At 35.6% G+C, this 27,245-nt stretch overlaps 2 protein-coding genes across 4 annotated transcripts; one reads left to right on the top strand and one right to left on the bottom strand.

Moving 5' to 3' along the window:
* The first annotated feature begins 1 nt into the window (after nucleotide 1).
* On the top strand, nucleotides 2–4,200 carry osgepl1 (O-sialoglycoprotein endopeptidase-like 1). The gene is made up of 7 exons (XM_039669852.2): nucleotides 2–334; nucleotides 1,018–1,405; nucleotides 1,493–1,697; nucleotides 1,985–2,133; nucleotides 3,196–3,326; nucleotides 3,416–3,487; nucleotides 4,021–4,200. Exons 1-7 carry the CDS (start codon nucleotides 138–140, stop codon nucleotides 4,103–4,105), a joined length of 1,227 nt encoding a protein of 408 aa, XP_039525786.1. The 5' UTR covers nucleotides 2–137; the 3' UTR covers nucleotides 4,106–4,200.
* ankar (ankyrin and armadillo repeat containing) lies at nucleotides 4,113–26,569 on the bottom strand. Of its 3 annotated transcripts, XM_039669851.2 has the most exons (23): nucleotides 25,921–26,569; nucleotides 24,554–24,991; nucleotides 24,304–24,467; nucleotides 23,693–23,805; nucleotides 21,947–22,127; nucleotides 21,633–21,855; nucleotides 21,498–21,536; nucleotides 19,328–19,529; nucleotides 17,868–18,076; nucleotides 17,595–17,699; nucleotides 16,247–16,494; nucleotides 14,029–14,197; nucleotides 13,605–13,846; nucleotides 11,255–11,408; nucleotides 10,486–10,647; nucleotides 10,304–10,410; nucleotides 10,098–10,220; nucleotides 9,869–10,027; nucleotides 6,462–6,579; nucleotides 4,947–5,056; nucleotides 4,620–4,816; nucleotides 4,482–4,528; nucleotides 4,135–4,386 (listed from the first exon to the last, which is right to left on the bottom strand). In XM_039669851.2, exons 1-23 carry the CDS (start codon nucleotides 26,483–26,485, stop codon nucleotides 4,238–4,240), a joined length of 4,224 nt encoding a protein of 1,407 aa, XP_039525785.2. In that variant the 5' UTR covers nucleotides 26,486–26,569; the 3' UTR covers nucleotides 4,135–4,237. The 3 variants fall into 3 exon arrangements, with proteins under 3 accessions (XP_088989199.1, XP_039525785.2, XP_088989200.1); XM_089133073.1 differs by lacking the exons at nucleotides 4,620–4,816; nucleotides 4,947–5,056 and having other exon boundaries at nucleotides 4,113–4,386; XM_089133074.1 differs by lacking the exons at nucleotides 4,620–4,816; nucleotides 4,947–5,056; nucleotides 6,462–6,579 and having other exon boundaries at nucleotides 4,248–4,386.
* Between the last annotated feature and the right edge of the window lie 676 nt (nucleotides 26,570–27,245).

Below are 27,245 nucleotides of genomic sequence, written 5' to 3'. Positions count from 1 at the left end.
TATGTAACGTCTCGTTTCATACAGGGTCATAAATGGATTTGTACACGTTTAGAAGCGTTTTTAAAATGTATTATTTCAGAATGGTGTCCAGTTAAAGCGACCAGTGTTAACGACAGTGAATTGTCAGTGTTTACAGAATGTTTCCGTGTGTTTTGAATGGACCTGTTCGTTGCTGGATGAAGCACATCACGTCTAGAAGAGCCTTCACTGCAGTGCGCCCTAGATTAGTTTTGGGGATTGAGACGAGCTGCGATGAGACAGGGGCGGCTGTGCTGGACGACACTGGAATTATTTTGGGGGAGTCTCTGCATTCTCAGAAACAGACACACCTGGAGTAAGTATTGCCCCTAGCTTCATTCATAAATAACCAATCTTGATAAATTGAGACCCACATAGACTAACACTAGGTTTTCAATATCAAAGGAGCAGTTACAAAAACGTCATACAAGTCCATATGACTTGTGCAATTTACTACAAGCAGTGTTATTTTAGTATTATTTATATACTACTGTAGGATTTATTCATATTTTTGGGATTGGCTTTTATTTTTATATTTACAGTTTTCATTTTCGTTCAAGCTTTGGTAATTTAGTTTATTTTTTTGTCATTTATTTATTAGTTGTGGTTATTTTTATATTAAGATTTAATTTATTTTTATTTAAATTTAGTTTTTTTTTGTAATTTTAGTAGTTACATTTTTATTTCACTTTAAGTTTAGGTTTTTAGCTGCGATTCACTTAAAAAAAACAGCTTGAACATTCGTCTTCTATAATATTTTGTGCGTTTGTGTGTGTGTTTGTGAACCAAAATGTCCATTTTCTTTAGTTTTTATAAGTTTTCTCAGGTCATTTTCAGGTTCGGACTATGTGAACTAAAATTAAAGCTAAAGAGGGATTGAAATATACCTAAAATATACAATTTGCTTTATATTTTTATACACACTTTAAATATTTAAACGGTATAAACATGATGCAATTACTGCTGTATTGTTGTGTCCTCTGTTTTATTATCTTACAGTGCGGGTGGAATTATCCCACCTGTGGCCCAACGTCTACACAGAGAAAACATCTGTAGAGTTGTCCAGGAGGCCTTAGACAGAAGTGGCATTGAACCCAATGAACTCACAGCTGTGGCCACAACAGTAAAGCCTGGACTCTCCCTCAGCCTCGGGATCGGCTTGGAGTTCAGTCTGAAGTTTGTGAGATTACATGAAAAGCCGTTCATCCCTATACACCATATGGAGGCCCATGCCCTTACTGTAAGAATGCTGCACCCTGTAGACTTCCCTTTTCTTGTGCTCCTTGTCTCTGGGGGTCATACTCTTCTTGCACTGGCCAAAGGAATCGATGAGTTTCTTCTTCTGGGGCAAACATTGGATGTAGCAGCTGGAGACTCTTTAGATAAGGTATCAGGATATCACTTAATATTCAAATACAAGGAAAACTGTATGATGTTTGTCATATAAACTGTTAATGTTTCCTTTCAATGACAGATTGCTAGAAGTCTTTCTCTTAGGAATCACCCAGAGTGTTTGACATTGAGTGGTGGGCAAGCCATAGAGCTTCTGGCTAAAGAGGGGGATCGACGTGCATTCCACTTCAAGACGCCGATGGGACAGATCTACGACTGCAACTTCTCTTTTGCTGGTTTGCGAAACCAGGTGACAATGGCAATAAAGAAAAAAGAGAAAGAAGAAGGTATTTTATCTGTTCATTTTAAAACAATAGAACAGGTTATTTTCCGGAACGTAGTGAGCTGCCTACTGCTTACACAGACCGCTGCCTTTTAAGTGACCCTATATAGGCAGCAACCCTGCATGTCTACACACACACATATATATATATATATATATATATATATATATATATATATATATATAGGTAGGCAGCTCACTAGGTTTTTATTTGATTGGAGATGCAATGCAATTATTACAATTTCTAGAACTCTTGATAATAATCAGTAAGACAGTGTTATGCTTCCTCAGGTGTTGAAACGGGACAATTATTATCATGTGTTAAAGACATCGCCGCTGCCTCACAACACACCGTTGCATCTCATTTAGCCAAACGAACACATCGTGCCATTTTGTTCTGTAAATCCAAAGGTCTTCTACCACAGCACAATCCAACTCTGGTAAGTTCACAGCACCTCAGGACTCGGATGTGGCATTTCATGTTAAACAAGACATATTATGCCCTTTTATAAAGACTTGTTTTTGTTTTGGGGTTTTATTCGAATTGGTATTCATGCTTATATGTTCAAAAAACACATTATTCTTCATATACCTTACATTTACATTTCTTCCCAGTCTGTCAGTAATACTCTGTTTAGTTCTGGTCTCTATCCCTTCGTATAGAAAGTGCAATGTGCTCTGATTGGATGGCTGGACCAGTGTGTTGTGATTAGTTAACTGCTTCAAGCGTGTTTCACAAATGTCGCGGCCCTTACCATAGCAGCAAGTTTCATAAAATTACTAATGCATTTAAATTAGGCTTCACTTTTATAGTTTTTTTTTTTTTTTTTTTTTGCATAATCCTTGGACAGGATTTATTTATATAAGGCAAAAGCATTTATTTTTATTTTATTTATTTTATTATTATTTTATTTTTTTGTTGTATTATTGTATTATAGTTTGTTTTATTATTTGTTGACCAGTTTTATTTATTTATTTTTTTTCTGTGGGTTTTATTACTTTTGTTTGTTTTGTGCTTCTTTTTTATTTGTTGTTGGCCTTTCTGTCACAACACTATAAATGTGGGGATGATTGTGGTATGAATGCATGGGGAAGTAGGTGGGGGGTTTGAAGTTTGTCTTGTCATTTATTCTGTGAACGACTTAATAACTATTTATTTTATTTTTTTTATTGTGACATTAAAGTTCCCGGAAGAAAACACAAAACTACAATTGATGCGTTTCAGGGAGCAATGAAACAGCGCTTATTGGTATAGAGAATAACTCCATTTGGAGTGAATTTTGCTCAATAATTTTTAGACCTTTTTCATGCTCAAATAGCAACATTACACACTAAAGAAAGTTGAAAATGTAAAAAAAAAAAAAAACATGTCATAACATGTCCTTCTAGCTTCGCTTGACCATTTTATCAACCAATAAATGCCTTTGGTGAATTGACATTTGGTAAAAATTCCACTCCATCCCAACCAAAATTTCAACTCTTCATCTTGTGCACCTCTATAGGTTGTTTCAGGAGGAGTAGCAAGTAATGAATATATCAGACAGACTCTAAAAATCGTCACAGATGCCACTGGGTTGCATCTACTGTGCCCTCCGTCAAAGCTTTGTACTGATAATGGAGTCATGATTGCATGGTAAGGTGATAACACTGGTGCACATCGCCTTACAGCCTCGATTACATGCATAAGACACTCTGACTTTTGTTCCACACTATTGTTCTCAGGAATGGTATAGAAAGACTTAAGCAAGGAAAGGGGATCTTGTCCCATACCGAAGAGGTCAAATATGAACCCAAGTAAGTTAAAATTGCATTTGCTTTGTTAGTTACTAAATTTGACCTATTTATGTTTCAATGCATGTTGTCATTTCCAAGTAAAAAAGAAGATCTTTCAACTTTAATCAAAATGTAATAACTTGCTCCGCCTAATTTTTTAACCACCTGGCTCCATTCTATAATGTAATGCCCACATAGATAAAATCTCATTTTATATTATTTCTCATTAAATATCATATTTTTCTCAAAAATATATAAAATGACAGAAATAAAACTACATTTTGTTTACTTAAGTTGCTTGTTGTTGTTTTTTGTCATTTTAGCCATAATATATACTATGTTCTAATAATTTAAGAGACTATGCATATAAAAAGATTCATTTAAACTTTGACTCATTCATCTCCTGATATTGTGCATTTTAAATCAAATACAGATGTGAAACATTTTTTTAATGTATATGTATCATACAATTTTTGTATGATAGACTTTTGGACCCTATTGTGTATGATAGTATCTGTTCTGACAATAATTATTTTTATTTATTTGAATTTTAGGGCACCCCTTGGATTAGACATCACTTCAGAAGTTAAAGATGCTGCAATCAAAGTTCCACCATTAAAACTCAGGATAAACTCTTGACATTGTGTTGTAAGGGAATTTCCATCTTATAAATAAATGAGCATTTATTTAAAGATTTAAAGATTTCCGTTCTGCATAGTTCAAAGCTTTTGACGTCATTTCTCTTAATGGGCTTTCATTTAACCTCAGTAGTTAGGGACTGTGGCAGGACCCCTGTCCAGTTCTGACTCTGGGGTTTGCAGTTCTGGCCCTCTGTCTTATACGGTGCGGCAAAGGAGCTGGTGTTTCTTTCTCGCCGACAGCTGACTGACTACACCTAGCATTCAGTCTCTTCGACCGACCTGGTGAGAAGTGGTATAGCGCAAACAGCTGTGTGTGAGATGCATTCCTCTTTGCTTTAGCCAGCATCACAGTATTTCTAAGCCAATTCAAATACCTTTATTATCACGGTGAGCCACAGGAGGGCCGCCGTTTATCTCCAAACTGCAATGGAGAAAACAGAAAGACAACGAATTACGCTTGTGAATTATCAAAGGCGTCATATTCAGTGACTTCCTGTGTAAATGTAAACCACCTGAGGGATGGAAACCCTATTCTTCTCTGTCTTTCAAACTCTTCTGTAAAGATTTGTGATATTCTGGCATCTTGTGCTAGATTCTTCTTTAGAAGGTCATATATGTGAGGGTTTTTTCTACATTTTGCCAGAAGCTGTCGATGGGCAAAGCGATTAGAGGTCAGGTAGCCCAAAGCACTCGCACAAGCTGTTTGAACCTAAAATGTAGGCAGGAAGAACGTGTATTATTTTAGTTTTAAAATCCCAGGAATGCAATTTTAAGCACTTACAGAATTTCTATAGATTGGGAAACACTGAACTGACATAAGCTCATGAAACACTATCTACCTCTTCATCTTCTGAGTCCAGATGAGCAGAGAGATGCTCTATAGCACCCATGGTGACAATCGCATCAGTAATACCTGCTCTCGTGTGAGCCAGACTAGCAAGTAGTTGTGCTGGATTAATACAAGAAGGAACATTACACAAGATTTTTTTTTTTTATTATTGATATATATATACACCATTAGGGTTCTTCAAATCTTGCGGGCTAATTCCCTGCTAGGTTTAGCTCCAACCCTGATCAAACACAACTGAGCAAGCTAATCAAGGTATCACTAGAAAATCACAGATTGAATCAGAAATCGCCCCCTAAAACCTTCAATCACTATTCCCTGCTTTAGTACACTAATACAGTTCACTTAAAGAGGTGAATAAAAACGAGTGAGCGAATTTGATCGTACATTGGCTGTACACTTGTTATTGTTTTCATTATGTTTTCATTTCATTATGTTTTTCATTATGGTTTCGGACACCAGTACTAATTGCTGTCCCCTTAAATAATGCCCTATTGGAGGGTATAGGGGTTATTTAGGATTCAGACATAGATAGGTGAGTTGTTTCAGGATTTGAGCTAACCTCTGCAGGGTAGCGGCCCTACAGGACCGGGTTTGAGACACTATAGACTGCCGAAGTTACGACGTCACTCTGTAGGCCAAAACGCAGAAGTGAGTTAGCATTTTAGCACTCCCGGTTCCCTCGCTCTAAAGTCTATGGGATTTTTGAATGGGTTTTTGCTAAATCGCCTGAAATAAGGTCTGTGGTGAACAAAGCCTCTAAATATTTTCATGTTTTGATCTATGACATAAAACACACCAGTTATAACCTGCTTGTGTTTTTTTAAAAACTTTATTGTGTCTGATTGTGTATTTTTTTTACTTTCTATAGGCTGCAAAATGTATAAAGTTTGGATTAACTTGATAGACAAAACGTGTAAGGGTCACAACTCTTTTAACGATTTTCCAAAAGTCTATGGGGAAAATGCATCGCTTTTCGATCGAGGGAACCCATGCGACGCTAACTTCCGAGTTGTCCTACAAAGTGACATCATCACTTCGGTACTCTACTGTTCAAAAAAAAAATTTTTTTTTTTAATGGCTTTGAAAGAAGTCTTATGCTCACCAAAGCTGCATTTATTTGATCTTAAATACAGCATAAACGGTAATATCATGACATATTATTACAATAAAACAATACAATTTATTCCTGTGATGCCCACTGAGTGCATCCCATGATCAGTGTCACATGATCCTTCAGAAATCATTCTAATATGCTCATTTGCTGCTCAAGAAACATTTCTTATTTTTAGCAATGTTATTAATATTTATTGCGGAAACCATGAAAGTTGTATTCAGTTATTTGAAATAGAATGTATTTGTAACATTATAAACGTCTTTACTCTCACACTGGATCAATTTAATGCATTCTTTCTGAGTAAAAGTATTTTTTTTTTTTTTTTTTTTAAATCTTAACGACCCCAAACTTTTGAACAGTGGTGTACATTAACACTGCATGTCCTCTCACCTGCAATGACGACAGTGGTGGATTGATCAGACTGCAGTAATTCAACAAGATCAGTGACTCCCCTTGCAGTCAAATTCACTTCATCTGACCCAGCAATTACTCTGGCTAACACAACTATCTGTCAAACATAAGATGTATATTTAATTACCTGATTTTCCCGCCCTTAACAGGTGTTCATTAAAAGCATAAATCTGTTAATTTTCTACTATGTTAAAGGGATAGTTCACTTTGAAATGAATTTTTGATATGTTTTAGCTTACCTCAAGGGCATCCAAGATGTAGGTGTCTTTGTTTCCGCAGTAGTTTCAATTTTGATATTTTTAGGTCAAACCGTTCGTGTCTGTCAGTCATATAATGGAGGTCTATGGTCACCACCTCAAAGAGCATGCACAGAGAAGTCCAAATTAAACATGATTTTCGTAAATGTAAGTACACATTGATAGCCTAAGACACGAAACGAGCGATTTGTGTGAGAAAACAAACAGTATTTATATTGTTTTTACCTCTTGTTAGCACAGCCACAAAGCGCCCGAGCCCTCAGATCACTTGGACATGGCTGTGGTTACAAGAGGTAAAAACTATATAAATACTGTTCGTTTTCTCTCACTAACCTTTCTTTCAGGCCATCAATGTGTACTTACATTTACGAGTCATTATCGTTTAATTTGGACTTCTCTGTGCATGCTCTTTGAGGTGGTGACCATAGACCTCCATTATATGACTGACAGACAAGAACGGTTTGACCTAAAAATATCAAAATTTAAAATACTGTGGAAACAAAGACACCTAGTAAGTAAGTAAGTAAGTAAAGATTATTTATAGAGCACTTTTCACAGATAAAAAAATCACAAAGTGCAGCCACAAAATAAAACCGTATATAATCAGTAAAATTTCAACATTTCAAACATTTAAAAAGCCCAAAATAAAACCCAGTTAACTAAATGCTTGTCTAAATAAAAGTGTCTTAAGATGCCTTTTAAAATAATCGATCGAGTCGGTCCCACGGAGGAACAAAGGCGTTCCACAGACTGGGGGCTACAACCTGAAAGGACAGGTCTCCCCGGGTTTTATAGCGAGTCTTTGGGACCATTAACAGACTCTGGCCTGAGGAACGAAGTGCACGGCCTGGGGAGTATGTGCATAACATATCAGCAATGTATTGAGGGGCCTGACCGTGTAAAGCTCTAAAAGTTAAGACTAATATTTTAAAATCAATACGTAATTTGTTGGGGAGCCAGTGTAAGGAGGACAAAATGGGTGTAATTTGTGTCCTCCTGCCAGATCTTGTTAGGAGCCTTGCCGCAGCATTTTGAACCATTTGAAGGCGATTTAAAGTAGATTTGTTACAAAAAGTAAAAAGAGAGTTACAGTAATCTAACCGTGAAGAAATAAAAGCATGGATAACCAATTCGAGGTCAGAGTCTGATAAAATTGCCCTCAGTTTCGCAATATTTCTTAGGTGATAAAAACAGTTTCTGACCAAAAGTCTAGAATGGCAATCCAAAGACATTGACTGGTCAAACCAGACACCCAGGTTTCTGATGCTCGACTGGACAGAGGAGCTCAGAGAACCAAGGTTTTGAAGAATGGATGGTATTTTATTGTTTAGGGCAACAATTAGGGTTTCAGTCTTTTCTGAATTTAATTGAAGACAGTTTCTAGCCAGCCACGATTTAACTGTAGAAAAACATTCCAATAAATCTGTAAGTTTGTGGAACTCGGAGTCATTGAACGAGCAATACAACTGTATGTCATCCGCATAAAAATGGTATGACACATTGTTAAAATGGCTCAAAATTTTTCCTAAAGGGGTAATGTATGTACAGTATAAACAAAATTGGCCCTAGGACAGACCCCTGTGGAACTCCATACAAGAATGGAGTGGTTTCAGACAGTATATTATTTACATATACAGAAAAAGTTCTGTCACTCAAGTAAGAGGAAAACAACTTTAACACAGACCCAGCGATACCAAACTCTTTTTCTAATCTATTCAACAGCATTTTGTGGTCCACTGTACCTACATCTTGGATGCCCTTGAGGTAAGCTAAAACATACCAAAATTTATACCATGGTCTGGGTGAATACTCGATTCTGATTGGCTGCAGGGTGTCCGTTAAAAAGTGATAGAGGACACCTAGTAAAGTAGTTCTGGTGAAACTGCCTGTTTACCATTCGAAATTAATAAATAAATGCGCTGCCCACAACAGCTGTGAGTAACCATAGCAACAGGCAGTCAAAGTATCCGTTAACAATGGGCTATATGCACGCATAAGTTCCGCATTTGACGCAAGGATGCTCGTCTATTTCCGGTTGTGTAGATTAAAGCGGAGGAAAAACGGGATTATGGCAGAGTCTTCAATATTTACTGTCCTCCCGTCTTTGAAACGAAACGTACATACGTTTAGATGTAATTTTATATACAGTTATGTTTATTTGATATAATTTTAAAAAGAAGCATAAACACAACGAGGGGTGTCTGTTTTATCTGTTTTTGTGACTAACGTTTCATTAGTATAACCATGGAGTATAAAATTCAATATAAATTCTTGCTATTGCATTGGACTCTATGATCGGCGGAAGTTATCGAGCATCCCTAATGCTTCACCGGAAATACCGCCGTGCATAGAGCCCATTAACAACATCTAAAGTTAGTTAGATATTGCATAGCCTACTAATACAACAATGAGCGACTTCGTTATTTCTTTTAACATTTATGGAGAATATGGCAACTTTGACGACTGGGATGCTGCTGAAGAATGAAAAAATGTAAATAAAACGGAGAAACGTCGCAAAGAAAATTACACCGCTGCTGCTCTGAATGAGACCCTGCGGGAGTTTTACGCATGCAGTCCAGACAACTTAAGGCAGGAGGAGAGTACAGCGTTTCAAGCCTAAGGACCCTGTTTGACTAATTGTTTTATGTGTAATAAAAAAAATAACTATGCCTAAGTTACCTTTGTGTTTCATGAAGAAAAAAAAATGCATTTTTGAACCTGTAGGGTTCTACAAGCTGAGCGGACTATAAATATCTCCGGTTGCTAAATAAACCAGGCAAGTTATTATTTGTAAAACTAGATTTAGCTTAATTAAAATATAAACTAGCAGCTAATGTTTTAAAAATGTTTTATTTGGCAAGTGACCATGCAAGCGGGTTAATGCCCTTCGAGGTACGTCCAGGTTTTAATGGTTTCTTACTTAATTTTTTTATAGTGAACTATCCCTTTAAATGTTTTGTTGAGAACATACAATTCAATGTCTAAAATCACATTCATTCTGATTTTTATTTATTTATTTATTGGATTTTGAAAAAAAAAAGTGATGTAAAAAGTATACTTTTTAATTGTCTGCAATAGGTTATTAATATATACTGTATATTGTGTATAAATTCAGAACCTTCTGACTACCTGAAATGCAGCTTTTGCTCTTTCGGTCTCATTGTCAGAATTCAAAAAGGTGTCATATGTCTTCATTGGAATTCCTCCCATTTGTCGAATTGCCTTCTGCTGTTGCTTGTTGTTGTATGCAAACAAAGATAATGCATGTCCAGCATCCAGACGTATGTTCTAAAAGAAATGACTTATTAATTTAGACAAATACATTTAGTAGTGGCATCGAATAAGTGGTGTAAATTACTTTGTTTTCAGCCCTCAGCAGCTCCAGAACAATTTCATAAGAGAAGTCCTCTTGTTCCCAAAATTCCCTCTGGAGTTTGTGGTTCCCCATCAGCACACAAGCAAGAGTCTGAGCCGCTTGTACCTAATGGCATTTTAAAACCCAATGATGTCACTTCTTGTTTAGGGTGATGAGTTCAAAAAAAGGTTTTTGAAATGAATTCTTACCTTGACCTCAGGAGATTCATGGGATTTTAAAAGCTCTAATAATATAGGAATGGCTTTTTCTCTGGAAATAACCTTTTGACTGTTTTTATTAGTAGTGAGCACCACTCCTACAACCACAAAACAAACATCTTATCATTTGCGCTAAGCCATTTATACCAAAAAAAAAACATGGAAAATATTACCAATGCACAAACAACCCAAGGCTTTGATGACACTGAGCAGGGTCTTCAGTGTTGTTCGGGACCCTCGAAGCAAACGCACCAAAGGCGGCACCCCGTTTTCCCTGCAAAAGCCTTCCTGATGGGTACGACTATCTCGGATAAGCGCTAACGCCGCTCGGCACCCTGCGAAACAGCGAGATACGTGCAGATAACGTTAATGTGTTCCAAATGTGTAACGATATGAAGGTGCGGACAGTTCTGTCTGAAAAAGATTTTTAGGGAACATCTGTCAGACAAAATGCTTTAACAGAGGAGACCCGGTCCAGACACCTGACTGAAGAGGGAGCACTTTTGGAATACACCGTCGTTTTGGAATCACAGCCTGTAATCGGGTCGAAGCTTAACACTAATAGCAATACAAGAGACACTCTTGTAAGCAATGTTTACGGAGAAACCCACTGGGGGAGTAACATTCCACTTGCATGCCTTCCTGTCTTATGAGTCTAACAGATCGGTGCTGTCTCAAGACGGGGGAAGTGCTGGCCGCTTACCCGCTGGACCGGACCTGTTCTGTCAGTGACGGGGAGAAGCTCAGGCAGTCAATCTGCTCAGTTTATCCAGTGCCTGTCAACACGTAGTCAATGGGAAGCTGTTTTTATTGCATTTGGTGCTTCTTCTGTCTGGACGACAGCTTTGCAGCAAGAGTGTTACTTGCATTCATGGGTGACTGATTGGTTGGATGGAAGTGGGTGATGTCTTTTGGGACGGTGTATAATGCGTCTGGCCTTACCCACGTGTTGCATTTTGTCTGAAGAGGACAGAAGAAGGTCAAGGATGACAGGGTAGCCCATCTGCTCTGCCATGAGTTTCTGTTGCTTCAGAGTTTGTCCTGCCAGGGCCCACAGAGACGTTGCACCCTGTTCCCGCACGTCCAGCTGGAACACCTGAACACAAGGGTGAGGGTCAGAGAGAGTTTACTGTGCCAAGGGTTGACTTGCAGCTTTGTGCAGTACGATGATACGCATGTTGTTGGCTTCTTGACCAGTTGCTTTTGTTCCTCTTTTAAGCATGACACGAATATTGTTGGCGTCTTGAACAATTGCTTTTGTTCTTCTTTTGTATGTTACTTTGGATAAAATCGTCTGCTAAATGAGTAAACGTAAGTTATCTAGAACCCTACAGGTAATTTAACAAAAAAATCTGTCCTTTTTGTACGAAATTTAGCAAATGTAACCCTATAATGCCTCCTGTGTCATATTTGATATGCACATTTCTATGGCCTACTACACAATGTACTACAGGGGTTGGACAATGAAACTGAAACACCTGGTTTTACAACTTTATATCATGCAATTCTGACTTTATATCTCGCAATTCTGACTATATCACGCAATTCTGACTTTATATCACGCAATTCTGACTTTATATCATGCAATTATGACTATATCTCGCAATTCTGACTTTATATCACGCAATTCTGACTTTATATCATGCAATTCTGACTTTATATCTCGCAATTCTGACTATATCTCGCAATTCTTACTTTATATCACGCAATTCTGACTTTATATCTCGCAATTCTGACTTTATATCTCGCAATTCTGACTTTATATCTCGCAATTCTGACTTTATATCACCCAATTCTGACTTTATATCATGCAATTCTGACTTTATATCTCGCAATTCTGACTTTATATCTCGCAATTCTGACTAAATCTCGCAATTCTGACTTTATATCTCGCAATTCTGACTTTATATCATGCAATTCTGACTTTATATCTCGCAATTCTGACTATATATCTCGCAATTCTGACTTTATATCTCGCAATTCTGACTAAATCTCGCAATTCTGACTTTATATCTCGCAATTCTGACTTTATATCTTACAATTCTGACTTTACATCTCGCAATTCGGACTTTATATCACGCAATTATGACTTTATATCATGCAATTATGACTTTATATCTCACAATTCTGACTTTATATCTAGCAATTATGACTTTATATCACGCAATTCTGACTTTATATCACCCAATTCTGACTTTATATCTCGCAATTCTGACTTTATACCTCGCAATTCTGAGAAATAAAGTCAGAATTGCGAGATATAAACTCGCAATTGTGAGGAAAAAAAGTCAGAATTGTGAGAAAGTCACGATTATTTATTATATTTTTTTTATTCAGTGGCGGAAACAACTTTGGTAAAATAAAAAAATGTCCTTCATTTTGCTGCGAAATGTTTATGTAGTAAATGTTAGAATAACTTTATTTATTTATTTTTAAGATGAACACTTATTAGACTCAAGCAACTTGAGTTTTCTTGATTTTCTTTTTGGAAAAGTCATGTTAAAATGTGAGTATCAAAAAATCAGCCTTTGAGGACTGTTTATTTGTACATCTGTCAATCATCATTGTATTGGATTGCTTTATGTGTTTTGCCCCCACAATAAAAACTAAAGAGATTTGATAATAAAACTAAGCACTTAAATATCATCTTGCATATCTTACATCTTCTCATCTTGACATATTATTGGGCGATATAGAGTGACAACTGACATTAATATGTTTTTTGTCTGAGGTCTGCCATACGATTATAAAGATCTCATTGATTTGTATTACAAGGTAGCAAAATATCCTCTTACTTTTTGGCCAAAAATCACCAAATTTCATATTTTTGCTCAATCAGTTTTCTGAAAAAGATCATCTTTTTCCTTCTCAATTATAACCTCCATATTCTAACTAAAACATTAATAAGGACTCAATCAAATTAGGTAATTTACTAAAATAGTGTTTAAAAAGTGCTTGAAAAATATGCACAATATGGTCTGTAGTGGCTAAATCCATATCCATTTCACTGAAGCAAAAGTAACAAAAACATTAAAGCAATTCATCATAATTCTTCACTGAATAATTTATGCAACTCTAAATAGTTTAAATTGATGTAAATCAGGGGGAAAAAATTCCATAACCAAAAAATGCACCATTCCAAAAAAAAAAATAATAATAAAAAACAGCTTTATATTGATTTGTTCTAAGCCATCCCTGCAATGTTTTATTGATGTGCCTGAAAAGTAAAGAACTGGCTTAGTTACCCAGAGGTAACATTGTGCAATAGAGGTTTAAGCTGCAATAACATTACCTTTAAAAGTTGTAAAAGACATTTATCAGCCGATTGGCCGAGGAAGCACTGCTGTATGTCAGGATTGTGACTGGCTATAGATTCGAGCGCTGTGGCTGCCTTGACCTGAACAGATATCTTCCTCTCTCGCAGGGCTTGCACCAGGGCACAGACCGCCCCCATCTCACATATGAGCTCCTGGTTCTCCCTGTGACCCCGGGCCAGCTCTGCAAGGGCCAAGCAAGCCTCTCCCTGCAGTGCTTCTGTTAGAAAATTGAAAAACACATAACATTCAATCTGAAGGCAATTGATTTTAGAGTATCTCCTTTTGTGTTCCACAGAAAAAAACAAAGCTTTGAAACAACATTAGAGGGAGTAAAAAAATGACAGAATTTTTGAGTGATCTATTATTTTAAAAACTTATTTTCCAGAAGGTAAACAGTACCAGAGTTCACAGACAGGAATTCGACGAGATGTGGAATTCCTCCAGCGTGTGCAACAGCAGTTTGGTTGCACGGGTTTCTGACGCATAGTGTTCGTATGCACCTGACAGCATTTACTAGCACATTTTGGAGGTCAGAGGTCAGGAGCTTCACTACTAGGGTCACTCCACCCTGCACAAAAAATGTAGTGTTCGTTTAAAAAAAAAAAAAAACCCTTTAAGCCCATTCACACCAAGGATGCTGACTATAAAGATACTTCTAAATCGTCCTCAGTATAGAATAGCAGAGTTCACACCACATTCAGAACGATTTTATCCAGCTGATGAACAATAAAAACATTGACAGCCAAATAGAATCCATCCTGCTGTTACGAGCATTAAAAGTGACAGACAAGCACACGCTTAGAATAAACAGAACAATATGTCCACTCACAGCTAATATAGTTATCTTTATCGTTCTTAGTGTAAACAGGCCTTTAAACTGATGGTGAAATCTTTGGAATAATTAAGATTTCTTATTGTTTTTGACAGAAGTCTCAAAAATACAGTGAAAACAGTAATATTGTTAAATATTTCTATTTGGATATATTTTAAAATGTAATTTATTCTGTGAAGGCAAAGCTGAATTTTCAGCATTATTACTCTAGTCTTCAGTGTCACATGATCCTTCAGAAATCATTCTAATCGCTGATCTGATTGCAGATCTAATCTGTTAATTTGGCATTTAAAATGCTCAATTATTAATAATGGTTCTGATAATTATCCGTTTTTGCAGCTTAATATTTTTGTGAAAACTGACAAAAAGAACAGCATTTTTTTAACCCTTTAATTGACTTCTCAACCAAACGGTTGAGCACATTTTGAGTCACTATATTTTATTGAGAGGAGTACCTAACTTAGTTAACTCAAACTGATTGAGCCGTCTCTATCATCTGTTGAGGTATATTATGCCAAAAAAAAAAAAATCCACTAGATTTCACAGTGTCAATCAACAGCATTTCTCACAACATGGATGTCAGAAACAAATAAATCACCCCAGCGATGTGAACTGTTTTTGGTGAAATTTTGCAAGCTAAGCATTTTTTTTTTTTTTTACATATTACACTATAAGAGCCTTAACTTTACAACATGATGGTAAACTGTCACCTGTCACTTTTTGAGAATGGACATTACAATGCACTATTAAAACTTGGTTGTAATTCAAGTATGCTTTGGAATACAGACCTAAGTTTAGTCTTGTTTTAAAGAAAACACTGCTGATTATTGTTGAAGTAAAGCACTTAAAAAAATAAAAGTATGAAAAAGTTGTGAAAGTTTTCATTTTAGGCTACATTAAATCAAATATACTGTTCTAAATATTTTTTTCTTTTATATAAAATATATATTTTACAAAATATTTTTTCCTATAAAATTACTATAAAATCAAAGCCATATATCTAACCAAGTTGTGTTCCAAATTTGAAGTTGATATCACAAAAATTGAAGTTCTCATGAGATTTAGTTTAGGCGTAATACCAAAAATGGATTTACTTGTATGCATTCTGCTGTAACAAATGAATAAATTTCAGTCCAAATTTCACTTCTGTTACAAAATATGGAACCTTGAGACCTTTCTGACAATGTGTTTTGTCAAGACTAGAAAAGTTTTTGATCATAAATTATGATGTCAAAGTATGTGTATGAATTCCAGTACCATTTATTACCATTAAGTGACATCTAAACCATTTGGTAGAGGCCGATATTTAAAAAAAAAAGGGGGGTATGGATTGAAAAAAAAAAATACATTGAGTGTGGTTACTAGCGACATGCAAACTAAGAATATTTTCCATCACTTTTTTCTTGGTGCGTACTTCAAAGGGTTAAAACAGAAATCTTTTGTAACATTAGAAATGTTTTTAATGTCATAATTGAATACATCTTTGTTGAATAAAATTATTCATTTATATACTTTTAATAAATACTAACTTACTTAGCCGAAACCTTAAATGGTAGAATATCACGGTTTCCACAAAAATATAAACAGGACAATATTTTTCAACATTATAATAATAAGAAATGTTTCTTGAGCACCAGATCAGTGCATTAGAATGATTTCTGACGGATCATGTGACACTGAATTCAAACATTAAAAAATCTTTATCGTTCCAAACTTTTCACCGCCAGTGTACAAGATCAGGAACTTTAGATGTGAACAGATAGAATAAAAAGTATCTTGGCTCACCAGCTGAGTGATGAGGTTTTGGTGTTGTTCGCTGTGTCCTGCCAGGTCGGCTAGTATCACAGCACAGCGAGAGTTCAGCTCAGGCTGATGGCCGCTGAGGAGCTTGATCAACACTGGTACGGCACCATGATGCACCAGACCTTCACAGACTTTTGCATTCTCTGACATATGACACAGCACAGCTGTAGCCATGCACTGCACAACCTGTCTGTCCAAACCAAGGAGGCCCACCAGCACTGGAATACCTCCTGCAGTGCAGTGACTATCATTAGGCAGAAATATAATGCAATCTTCTAATAGATGGAGACCAATCACCAGATTACAGTACGTCACTTCTCTTACATTCCATGTCCCGGCAAACACCAATTCAACACGTTCAACCAAGTGCCAAACGTTGGTTGGTGTCTGTCGTTGCAATGTGAATTGGCCTTAAAGTGATAGTTCACTTTGAAATTAATTTCTGGTATGTTTTAGCTTACCTCTTTGTTTCCACAGTATTTTCAATTTTGATATTTTTAGGTCAAACCGTTCGTGTCTATCAGTCATATAATGGAGGTCTATGGTCACCACCTCAAAGACCAAATTAAACATGATTTAATGACTCGTAAATGTAAGTACACATTGATGGCCTGAAAGAAAGGTTTGTGAGAGAAAACGAACAGTATTTATATCGTTTTTACCTCTTGTAACCACAGCCACGTCCAAGTGATCTGAGGGCACAGGTGCTTTGTGGCTGTTACAAGAGGTAAAAACGATATAAATACTGTTCGTTTTCTCACACAAACCGCTCGTTTCGTGTCTTAGGCCATCAATGTGTACTTACATTTACGAGTCATCAAATCATGTTTAATTTGGACTTCTCTGTGCATGCTCTTTGAGGTGGTGACCATAGACCTCCATTATATGACTGACAGACACGAACGGTTCAACCTAAAAATATCAAAATCGAACCTACTGTGGAAACAAAGACACCTACATCTTGGATGCCCTTGAGGTAAGCTAAAACATGTCAAAAATTAATTTCAAAGTGAACTATCTCTTTAACATTTTCCAATCTTCTAGCTTCTAGCTGAAATGTATGACGTTCTGGGCTTACCGTACCCTATTTAAAGCATCATTGCCATATCTGACGCCAAATCTAAACTTTTATTTTGGGTAAACTATACATATTATCGCTTTCCACAATACATTTTTTTGTATTGTGATATATTGAGACATGATATATTGTTACACCCCTAGTCAGAACAGACACATGACCCATTCTGGGGCCACAACCTACTAGTTGAGAAATGTAATAAAATAAGTTTATGCCTGAAATTAACTTGATTATCAAGTCTATATCTATGACCTGCTTCCATTATGTCCTCCCAGGAGGACTCAGTGTTTACACAAAGAGCCTCAAGACACCTGAGGGCCATCTCCAACCGCCTGGTGTCCTCACTCTGGATCATTTCTGCCAGAAAAAAAGAGCGAGATCAGGCAAAATAATTTAAATAAATTATTTGCTACTCATCTAAAAGTTTGAAAAACTATTTCACTTGGATATACGTCACAAAAGGGAAGAAAAGACAATAGAAACTTTCGTTTCATGACACATTTTAAATCTTCTACCGTATCATACCGACAAGAATCTTCCACACAGGAAGCCCATCCAGGTTCAGCTGAATGAGGTGTCTAAGGACATCTGTGTGAAAGTAAAGTGCTGCCAGGTGGACAGTGTTATTGCCCTTGCTGTCTTCCTCTCTCCAGTTTGCCCCAGAGGACAACAGGACGTCCAGAGCTTCCACTGAACCAGAGGTCGCTGACAATAAGAGTGGTGAACTACCATACCTGTAAAAATACCCATTATCATGAAGCTCTAAAAAAAAAAGGTGTTTCTGATTATTATGATGAAAGAAACCCTATTGAATACATTCATACACTTATGCGCAATAGTTTGTTGTCAGTGAAATTGAGAGAAAATAAGTTAACACTTTACTTGAAGGGGTGTGCAGACTGACATGACACCTTCATAACCATGACATGACATATGTCTTGAATATGAAGTAGGGTTTATGCATGTTTATGACAACTGTCATTAAGTGTCTTTCTCTCAATAATGATATTTTGAATGCAAATATGACATTGTTTAAGATGTCTTTGTTTTGACAACTTGACATAAAATTAAGTTAAACTGTCATGTGTTGGCCTTGACGTTGGCTATCATGAGGCATTATAACTGTGTCATGAATATTTTTCATGACCTCAACTACAGTGGTATTAATTGAATCTGTCATTAAAAAGTTATAATGGCTTCATGACAGCCAATGTCAAAACCAACCACCTGACAGTTTAATGTAAAGTTAACCAATAATGCTAGGTGGTTTCTTAAGTTTGATAATTAATCTGCTATGTCATGTTTATGACAGGTTGTGTTGTCTTAGTAATGTCAAGTTGTCATGACAAAGACACTGACAGGTTATGATGTATTGGTGTCATAACAAAGTCATCTCAAACAATGTCATATTTGCATTAAAAATGTCAAAACTGAGCGAAAGACACTTAATGACAGTTGTCACAAACATGCATAAAACTTCCATATGTCATGTCATGATTATGAAGGTGTCATGTTAGTCTTATGCACACCCCTTCAAGTAAAGTGTTACCAAAAATAATTCCTTTATTCAAGCAAAGATGCATTAAATTGATGCTATTTCTATTTTAAATAAATGCTGTTCTTTTGCATCTGCATCACGGTTTCAACAAAAAAAATATTAATTAGCACAATTGTTTTAAACATTGATAATAATTAGAAATATTTATTGTGTTGCAAATCAGCATATTAGAATGATTTCTGAAGGATCATGTGACACTGAAGACTGGAGTAATGATGCTGAAAATTCAGCTTTGACCACAGGCATAAATAAAATTTTAAAACATATTCAAATAGAAAATGTGTAATGTTATTTCACAAAATTACAGTTTTTACTGTATCAATAAATCAGCCTGGTGAGCATAAAAGAGACTTCTTTCAAAAACATAAAAAAAATCTTACCGACCCCAAGCTTTTGAAAAAATCTTTTGCTAAAATGTATCACATACTCAGCACAGGTCTTCATCTCCAATAACGTAGGGTCTTTCCTGCATAGTGCTCGAATACACGCCACCTGGCCATAGAAGGCTGCAAAATGAATAGCCATCCAGCCTCGCTTATCCACAAGTTTATAGTCCGCTCGCAGTGCTAGAAGACAGTTTAAGGATTCAAGGGAGCCACATTGTGCAGCAAGGTGGATTGGTGTGAGCCCTAATAGAGGGGAAAAGGTTATCAATGGCATATTTAAACACAAATTGCAAGGTTTTAGCTTTTTGGAGTGATTTTGAGCTGTCACTTAATAAATAACGTGGTTACAATTTATTTTGAGGGTCCCTTAAATATTTTGTTGACTATACAGTAAGTAAAGTTGCACCAACATGTCAACTAACTCTCATTATAGTATTAAAGGAGTAGTTCGCTTAAAAAAAAAACTTTTGCTGCAAATTTACTCACCCCCATGTCATCCAAGATGTCCATGTCTTTCTTTCTTCAGTCGAAAAGAAATTAAGGTTTTTGATGAAAACATTCCAGGACATCATTGGGATTCAAACGGTTCAAGGTCCAAAAGACAGTTTCAGTACAAACTACACACTGTTCAAAGGGCTTTAAATGATTCCAGACGACGAATAAGGGTCTTATCTAGCGAAACGATCAGTCATCTAAAAAAAAAAAACAAAGTTTAAGTTTTATAAGCTCAAATGGTCGTCTTGTTCTGTTCTGTGATGCAGAACACTCGAGACTCTCCTGTTCGAACTCGTTTATCAAAATGAACGAATCTTTTTTCTTGTTATTTGGCTCATTTAACGAACAAAATGAACAAATTGACTCGAAAAATATTTGTTCATTTTGATAAACGAATTCGAACAGGAGAGTCACGAACGTGCTTCATAGAACAGAGCAAGGCGTATAAAACTTAAACTTTCTTATTTTTTTTAAATTAGTGATTGTTTCACTTGATAAGACCCTTATTCATCATCTGGAATTGTTTAAAGCCCTTGGAACATTTTGCAGTTTGAACTGAAGCTGTCTTTTGGACCTTGAACCATTTGGTTCCCATTGAAGTCCATTATATGGAGAAAAATTCTGGAATGTTTTCATCAAAAACCTTAATTTCTTTTCGACTGAAGAAAGAAAGACATGGACATCTTGGATGACATGGGGGTGAGTAAATTGTTAGCAAAAGTTTTTTTAAAAGTGAACTTTAATAGAGTATTAGTAAACTGTTAGTAAGTTGAAATGCTCTTGCAAAGTTACTAATAGTCAAAAGAATATTGTTTGCTAATACTGTTGGAGGACCATCAAAATTAAAAGTTAGCACATAGTAGAAAGTCAATTAATACTATAATGACTTGTAGTTGACATGTACAGTAGGTGAAACATTACTTATAGTCAAGAGAATTTCTAAATGGGACCATCAGAATAAAGTGTTACCAATAAAACATAATAATAATAATAATACATTATTATTATTTATATTAGAATTATTGGTGAGAGCCCTAAAAGGGGAATAACAATAAATAAACATCATTGGTTACATGCATTTTGATTTTATTATTGTTGTTGTTGATATTATTAGTAGTATTGGTTGCCATTGGTTAAATTTATTTCTCTCTTAGTATATGAGAGCTTTGATTAATCGCATCCAAAATAAAAGTTTGTGTTTTCATTATATATGTGTGTGTAGTGTGTATAATTATTTTGTATAAATACACACACATGTATGTATTGTATATATTGTATACAAATATATGCATGTATATATTTGCATGTATATACTTTATATATATTTATACAAAATTAATATTATACATAAATATAAATATTTGATATATTAATAACACATTTTTCTTAAATATATACATGCATATGTGTGTATTTATATACAAAATAATTATATACACTACACACACATGTATTATGTAAACACAAACTTTTATTTTTGGATGCGATTAATCGCGATTAATCGTTTCACAGCCCTAATAATTATTTTTATTTTCAAAGATGGCATTTTTAGATGTGTTGTGTCGGGTTTGGCATCATTGCTTGCATCTGTTTTGCCTGATGAAATTGTCTTTGTAAATGCCACTTCATACATTTTTATATAAAATGTTAGTAGTGGTATTGGTTGCATTGGTCATCATTTTTTTCTTTCAGGAGTTTCCAGTATAAGACCCTTACCCGTTCCTTCTATGAATGGACCTCCAACACCTGGTTTTCCTGCCAATAAAAATGACATACTGTAAGAATATGATGAAATGTACATAAGCTTCTAAAGGCATTTAGAAGATGAATAGAGACTGATAATGTGCTGACCTGTGTTGGTGAATCTCTCACTGCGTGTCTGGTTGAGATTGACCCCTGCTGCAGCGAGCTGAAGGACGATGTGTGATTGGTTGTTGGCTGAAGCGTGGTGAAGCAGAGACAGACCCTGATCATCAAGAACATGCAGGTGGGACGCCGGGTTCCTGCGACTTAGTGAGTGGAACGCTGCACACAGTCCTCGCTCTGCTGCTGATTTCAGCCCAAATGCCACGTTCTGATACCGTTACAAACACATTTTGATGTTTAAATACAGAGTATGTAAATGAAGGTACTCTGAAACCAGCTGATTGCCATTTATTTATCACCTTGCACTTTATTGCTTTTGTGTAACCAAACGTTTTCTTGAACTGCTCGTGTAGCTCGATGTCCGTCAAGGGCAGTCTCTTCCCTTTGAGGGTTTTGATGGAAGCGTTTAAAGCCCCCCACCACTGAACCATGTTTTGTTGGGGATAAAGCGATTCTAACTCAATGGAGATGACATTATAGCTGCAAAACACAAATGTAAGTTAGATGCAACATTCTACGTGTGCAGTATTTGGTAACACTGTATTCTGCTGCCAGGAAACACTATAGACTGAACACGAAGAGATTCACGTTTTTGTTGTTTACACAGAGACCGTTCTCAAAAACTTGCACTTTGAACATTTTTAAAAGTTTATATTTTCAGGTACCCAAAACGCTGTTATCGTGTAAATGAATGGCCAAAATATATACAAATTTTACGTTTTGGTGTCTTGAAAGAGCAAACTTTTGAAAAAGTTTTTGAAAAAGACACCCGTACCATCTTCGTGTAAACCATAGACATATACACTAGACTTCACCTTGGGGTTCTAAGCATGCGTCAAAACCGCCGCCATCTTGGAACAGGGGTCTTGTCATAGGAAGTAGCTAGGTAACGCTGCTATCTCTGCCTTTACTTCGAATTCATTGATGGTGGCGGACTTTTGTGCAGCGTATGATGTTCACGGATGAAATCTGAACTAGGAAGAATGTTTAAAAAAAAAAAAAAAAAATTCTTTCTGGAATCAATGATAAATACATGTCTGACCGTTGGAACAAACCAAAAAAAACAAGAAAAATCGCATTCATGATGATTTATGGTGATTTTATTTGCGTTAGACCTGTGTCCACTACATTGACGCTGACGTATTAAAGTGGAGGGGCTCCCCTGTTTCAAGATGGCGGCTCTATTGACGCATTCGTTCCAATGAACTGCCGTAGCCAAGGTGAGGTCTAGTGTATATGTCTATGCGTGTAAACAACAAAAACACGAATCTGTGAAAACGACATCATGCACATTACGTGTTTAGAATATAGGCTTTTTGCTAATGAAAGGATACAGATATTAACAGTAAGAAATAAGGGGGCATACGGACATCATCACAAGTGGTTATAAGAATTACACAAAGCAACTCAATATAACATTTTGTCATTTTGGAAAATTAAAGGTTCCTAAGTTACAACAGACTCAAGGATGCTTTGTTTTCGAAGCCTTTGTGAAGATGAAATTTACCCAGAACACAAAGTACTAATACAGTATTATCAAGATTAACATCCTTTTTAAAAAATATAAATGATGTCAATTGCGTCTATAGACTGTAGTGAAATAATGTGTATGTGCGCAGGCACGTAGTCTTTCTCTAGTGACGTCGCCAACTACTTGTCTGGCATGAATACTACAGCGTTATTAGTCGTTTTCACAGATCTGTGTGAACGGGGATTGTTTTTTTAGCAACGTTTCCATTTTTAGCACATCGTTGTCGAGTAAACGTACCCTAAAAAAGCGTTTTGACTCTGATGTCATAAACTACCTTGTAACCAATCACGTAAATGTGTGATCGTCAACGAGTGGATCTCTGAGCTGGTGTGAGTAAGTGGAGGTGGGGCTAATTTGCATATTGAACTGTGCATACTTAATGAGTCAGTAGAGCTACATTCAAGTTATTTTAAGGCATGAAGAAGAACAAAAATTCAAGGAAAAAAATTGAATATATCATTTTGGTGATCAAAGATGAGTTTTAAGGGATAGATTTTGTGACTGAAGTGCTGACCTTTTCCCTTCAATCTCACTGAGTGGAATTGAAAACTGTGTTTTATAAGAGTCCTGACGAAGCAACTCGTAAAGGTAATTGGCTGCTTGAGTCTGCAGAGTTCTGAAAGCCACCTACACACACAAAAAAAGAAAAATAATTGATATATAAAATCAATAATTCTGTAAACAATCTATTTAAAACCCTCACATAAATATCATTGTCTGATTCTTATCAAATAAAATGGTTATTTTATTTAACAATACAGAAATTCATTTATATTACAAGGGAATAATAATATATTGAACTATATTAATATGTTAAATATATTGCATATAGGCAATATTAAATATAATTTGTATTACTGGTATATATATAATTTCATGTATGCAATGTTAAATGTATTATTCCATTTAATTGCACATATGCAATTAAATATAACAATATTAATAATTATTATATTTAATATTGTCTACATGAAATTAAATTATATTATTATTATTCTGTTGATAAATTATTTTATTTATTATTATATATGCTTCACAAACAAACAATTAAATTAATTCTATTGGATTCTATAAGCTTTTTGCATTTTTTATTAAAACGAAAACTGTCCTAGACTCATCGCTCACCTTTGTTTCCTCAGTGATGTCATCAAGAGGAGGAGTCCCCACATCAAATTCAATCCCTCCATGAAGGTGAAAATACTTATTTTGCTTTTGTGAAAAGTGCTTGCAGGCAAATTCTGGTCCGAGAACATGTGGAGGAACCTCTCGTTCTGTTTTCAACTTGTCCTCTGAAAGCATAAACAAAAGCTTTAATTTACCAATATCAGTGCATCCACATATTTATCAGCGATAGCAATCAAAAGAAAATGCAAACCTGACAAAGGTGGGAGCATTTGAGACAGATTAGGAATCAACATCTTTTTCCTCAAAGATATCAGCAAAGGCACCAGGAACGTGATGAGTTTCAGGTAGGCGAGGTCTCTGGAGACTTCTGCATTCCTCTCAAGGTGCTTTCTCACCACAATAATGTGTTCAGACAGTCTCTTCTGCAGCCTCTGGTAGGTGGCCAGATCAATGTTGTCCTCTGTGAGTCGGACCACATTAGACAGGTTGTGAGTGCCCTCAAACACAAGGAGATTTTGGTGCTGGCGGACAGAGGTCAGGTAGGCGGTCAGCTTGATCAGGATGTTCTCTGAGTACCGTGAGAAGAGATTCTCCTCGTCTGCACTGTTGGGTTCATAGGTTGGGTCAACATCAATGTTCTCCTTATAAATGCCCTGATAACATGGATCATCTGAGATGTCTGTGAAACCTGATGAGATAAATCAGTGTTATTTTAGTATCACTGCAATGCATTTTGTATGTAAATTGTATATAAATATATTATTAAAAAAAAAAAAAAACCTAAGCCCGTCTGTAACGTGTAAGCAGGAACACGTTACCTATTTTTTGCAAAAAAGTTCACTGACAAGTAAAATTAAACACATAAAATACTTTTTTTCATCTGAAGTCTTCCTATTTAATATTTTACATTTTTTATAATTATTTACCAACAATTAAGTATTAAAATATTTAATAGTATACGTATTAATATTTAATATTATATTTAATATTATTTAATTTACATTTAATTATATTTTGTTTTTATATTTTCCTTTTATTCTTAGTAATTTTTTGTTAATAAAAATATTTAATAATATAGGTATGACTATTTAATATTATATTTATTATTACTTCATTTACATTTCATTATATATTTTTTTTATATTTTCCTTTTATTTTATTTTTCTTATTTATTTTTTTTTTTTTGGGGGGGGGGTTGTCTATACAGGCCAATTTTTATTGATTTTATTAATTGAGTTTTAGTTGCACTTATTTTACATCAAGTACAACTTTGTCTAAACTAAGCGTTTTATACATTTTATTTTATTTAGGTTAAAGATTATTTTATTTCATGTCATTTTTGGTGGTAACACTTAACAATAAGATCTCATTGATTCACACTAATGCATTAACTAATATTTTTACAACATTTATGAACTTTTTCATACAGAGCTAATGAACTAATTCAACCTTTGACCTTAAAATGTTTTAGTAAATGTTTAAAATTAACTAACAAATGAACAAATGCTGAAGAAGTTCTTTATTAGTTCACCTACATAAATAAGGCTTGAACTTAAAAATTAAGCTCAGTTAGCTGCTTTAAGTTAAATCAAGTTAAAAGCACAAATCATTTCTCACCTGCATTGAGGAACTCTTCGAGCACATCTTTCTTAGTTTGAGGCACACCATCTGAATCAACGGCCATGATGGATCTCCATAACTCAGAGAAGCGCGTGCGTTTTTCTCTAGAAATGTAACTGCCGTGCCAGAGAGCCTTTAAGGTATAATCTATGTTTATTAGTATCTGACCGACTTTTGTATCGTAATATGCTGGTGGTAACTGGCACGTGGAGCTCTGGTCATAGTTTGGTACCAGGTTGATAACAGGAACTTGGTTAAAACCATATATTCCCACAGTCAGCTCCCTCACAATCTGGTGGACCACTTTGTAATCCAGGGGCAAACATGCGTCAAAGGGAGCCAGAATGATTATGTTGGGAGATAAGATGTTCCTCATCTGTCTGATGATGCCGGGAGGAGCATCCACAGGCTGCTTGTGCTCTTCACCGCTGAGCAGCCAGTGACTGGAGGTCAGGCTGAGCACTTCTTGCAGTTCCCTGCGGTCATATTTCTGCAGTAAAGACTGAGCGGTCAACGCAGCACGAACAGTGCTCTCGCTGCTCTGGTCGGATGAGTTCTCCATCAAAACTTCATCAGTTTATTTCATAAACAGACCAGTACGGTTCACCTTGAGAGATTGAGCTGAGCAAATGTGTGATTTTGAACAGTGTTGCTCAGCAACCAGTGACGCATAGTGACGGTTGTTCTGCAACTCTTCAGATCGACCCACAGATGGTGCTGTTGCACCCATACATAGACGTTACTTAGTATTTGTTTTTGATTTTTTTATCGTCAGTAGTTTATCTAACAGGGACAGTGCACATTAATTATTATTACTAAAAATGCGCCAGTCATTTGTAGTTCAAGATATAATGTTACAAGATCACCCTAACAACAAATAAAACAATTTAGTCAAAAATATAAAAGGAAATATTTAGATTATGATATAGATATGCACAAAATCACATTACTAAAACAATTGTTTATTTGCCTATAAAAATCCATCTAACACAATAACATTAAAGTAAGAGGCATCAATTTGGTTTAATACTATAGACAGATTAAATTAATCTTATAAATAATTGGATTTTTTTTTTTGGTTAAAGTAATTTTATTTATTTATGCATTTTTTTTTTAATCTCACCCCTTAAAACGGCTTTAATTGCCTTAAAATTAATAAGCATTCTCAAGCCAATAACTTGTATCTATTAGAATATTATATGAATGTGATTTTATATAATGTGTGTAATATAATACATGACATCGTTTAATTTGTATGCCTACGTATTTAGGTATTTACGTTTATTGCATTAGTACGTCTACGTCATGACGTAAATGAATCA

The sequence above is a fragment of the Pimephales promelas genome, chromosome 7 (assembly GCF_988280905.1).
Source record: "Pimephales promelas chromosome 7, fPimPro1.hap1.1, whole genome shotgun sequence".
In the NCBI taxonomy this organism is placed as follows: Eukaryota; Metazoa; Chordata; class Actinopteri; order Cypriniformes; family Leuciscidae; genus Pimephales; species Pimephales promelas.
Note: the sequence above shows the minus strand (reverse complement) of the source record. Positions and strands in the feature narration are given on the sequence as shown.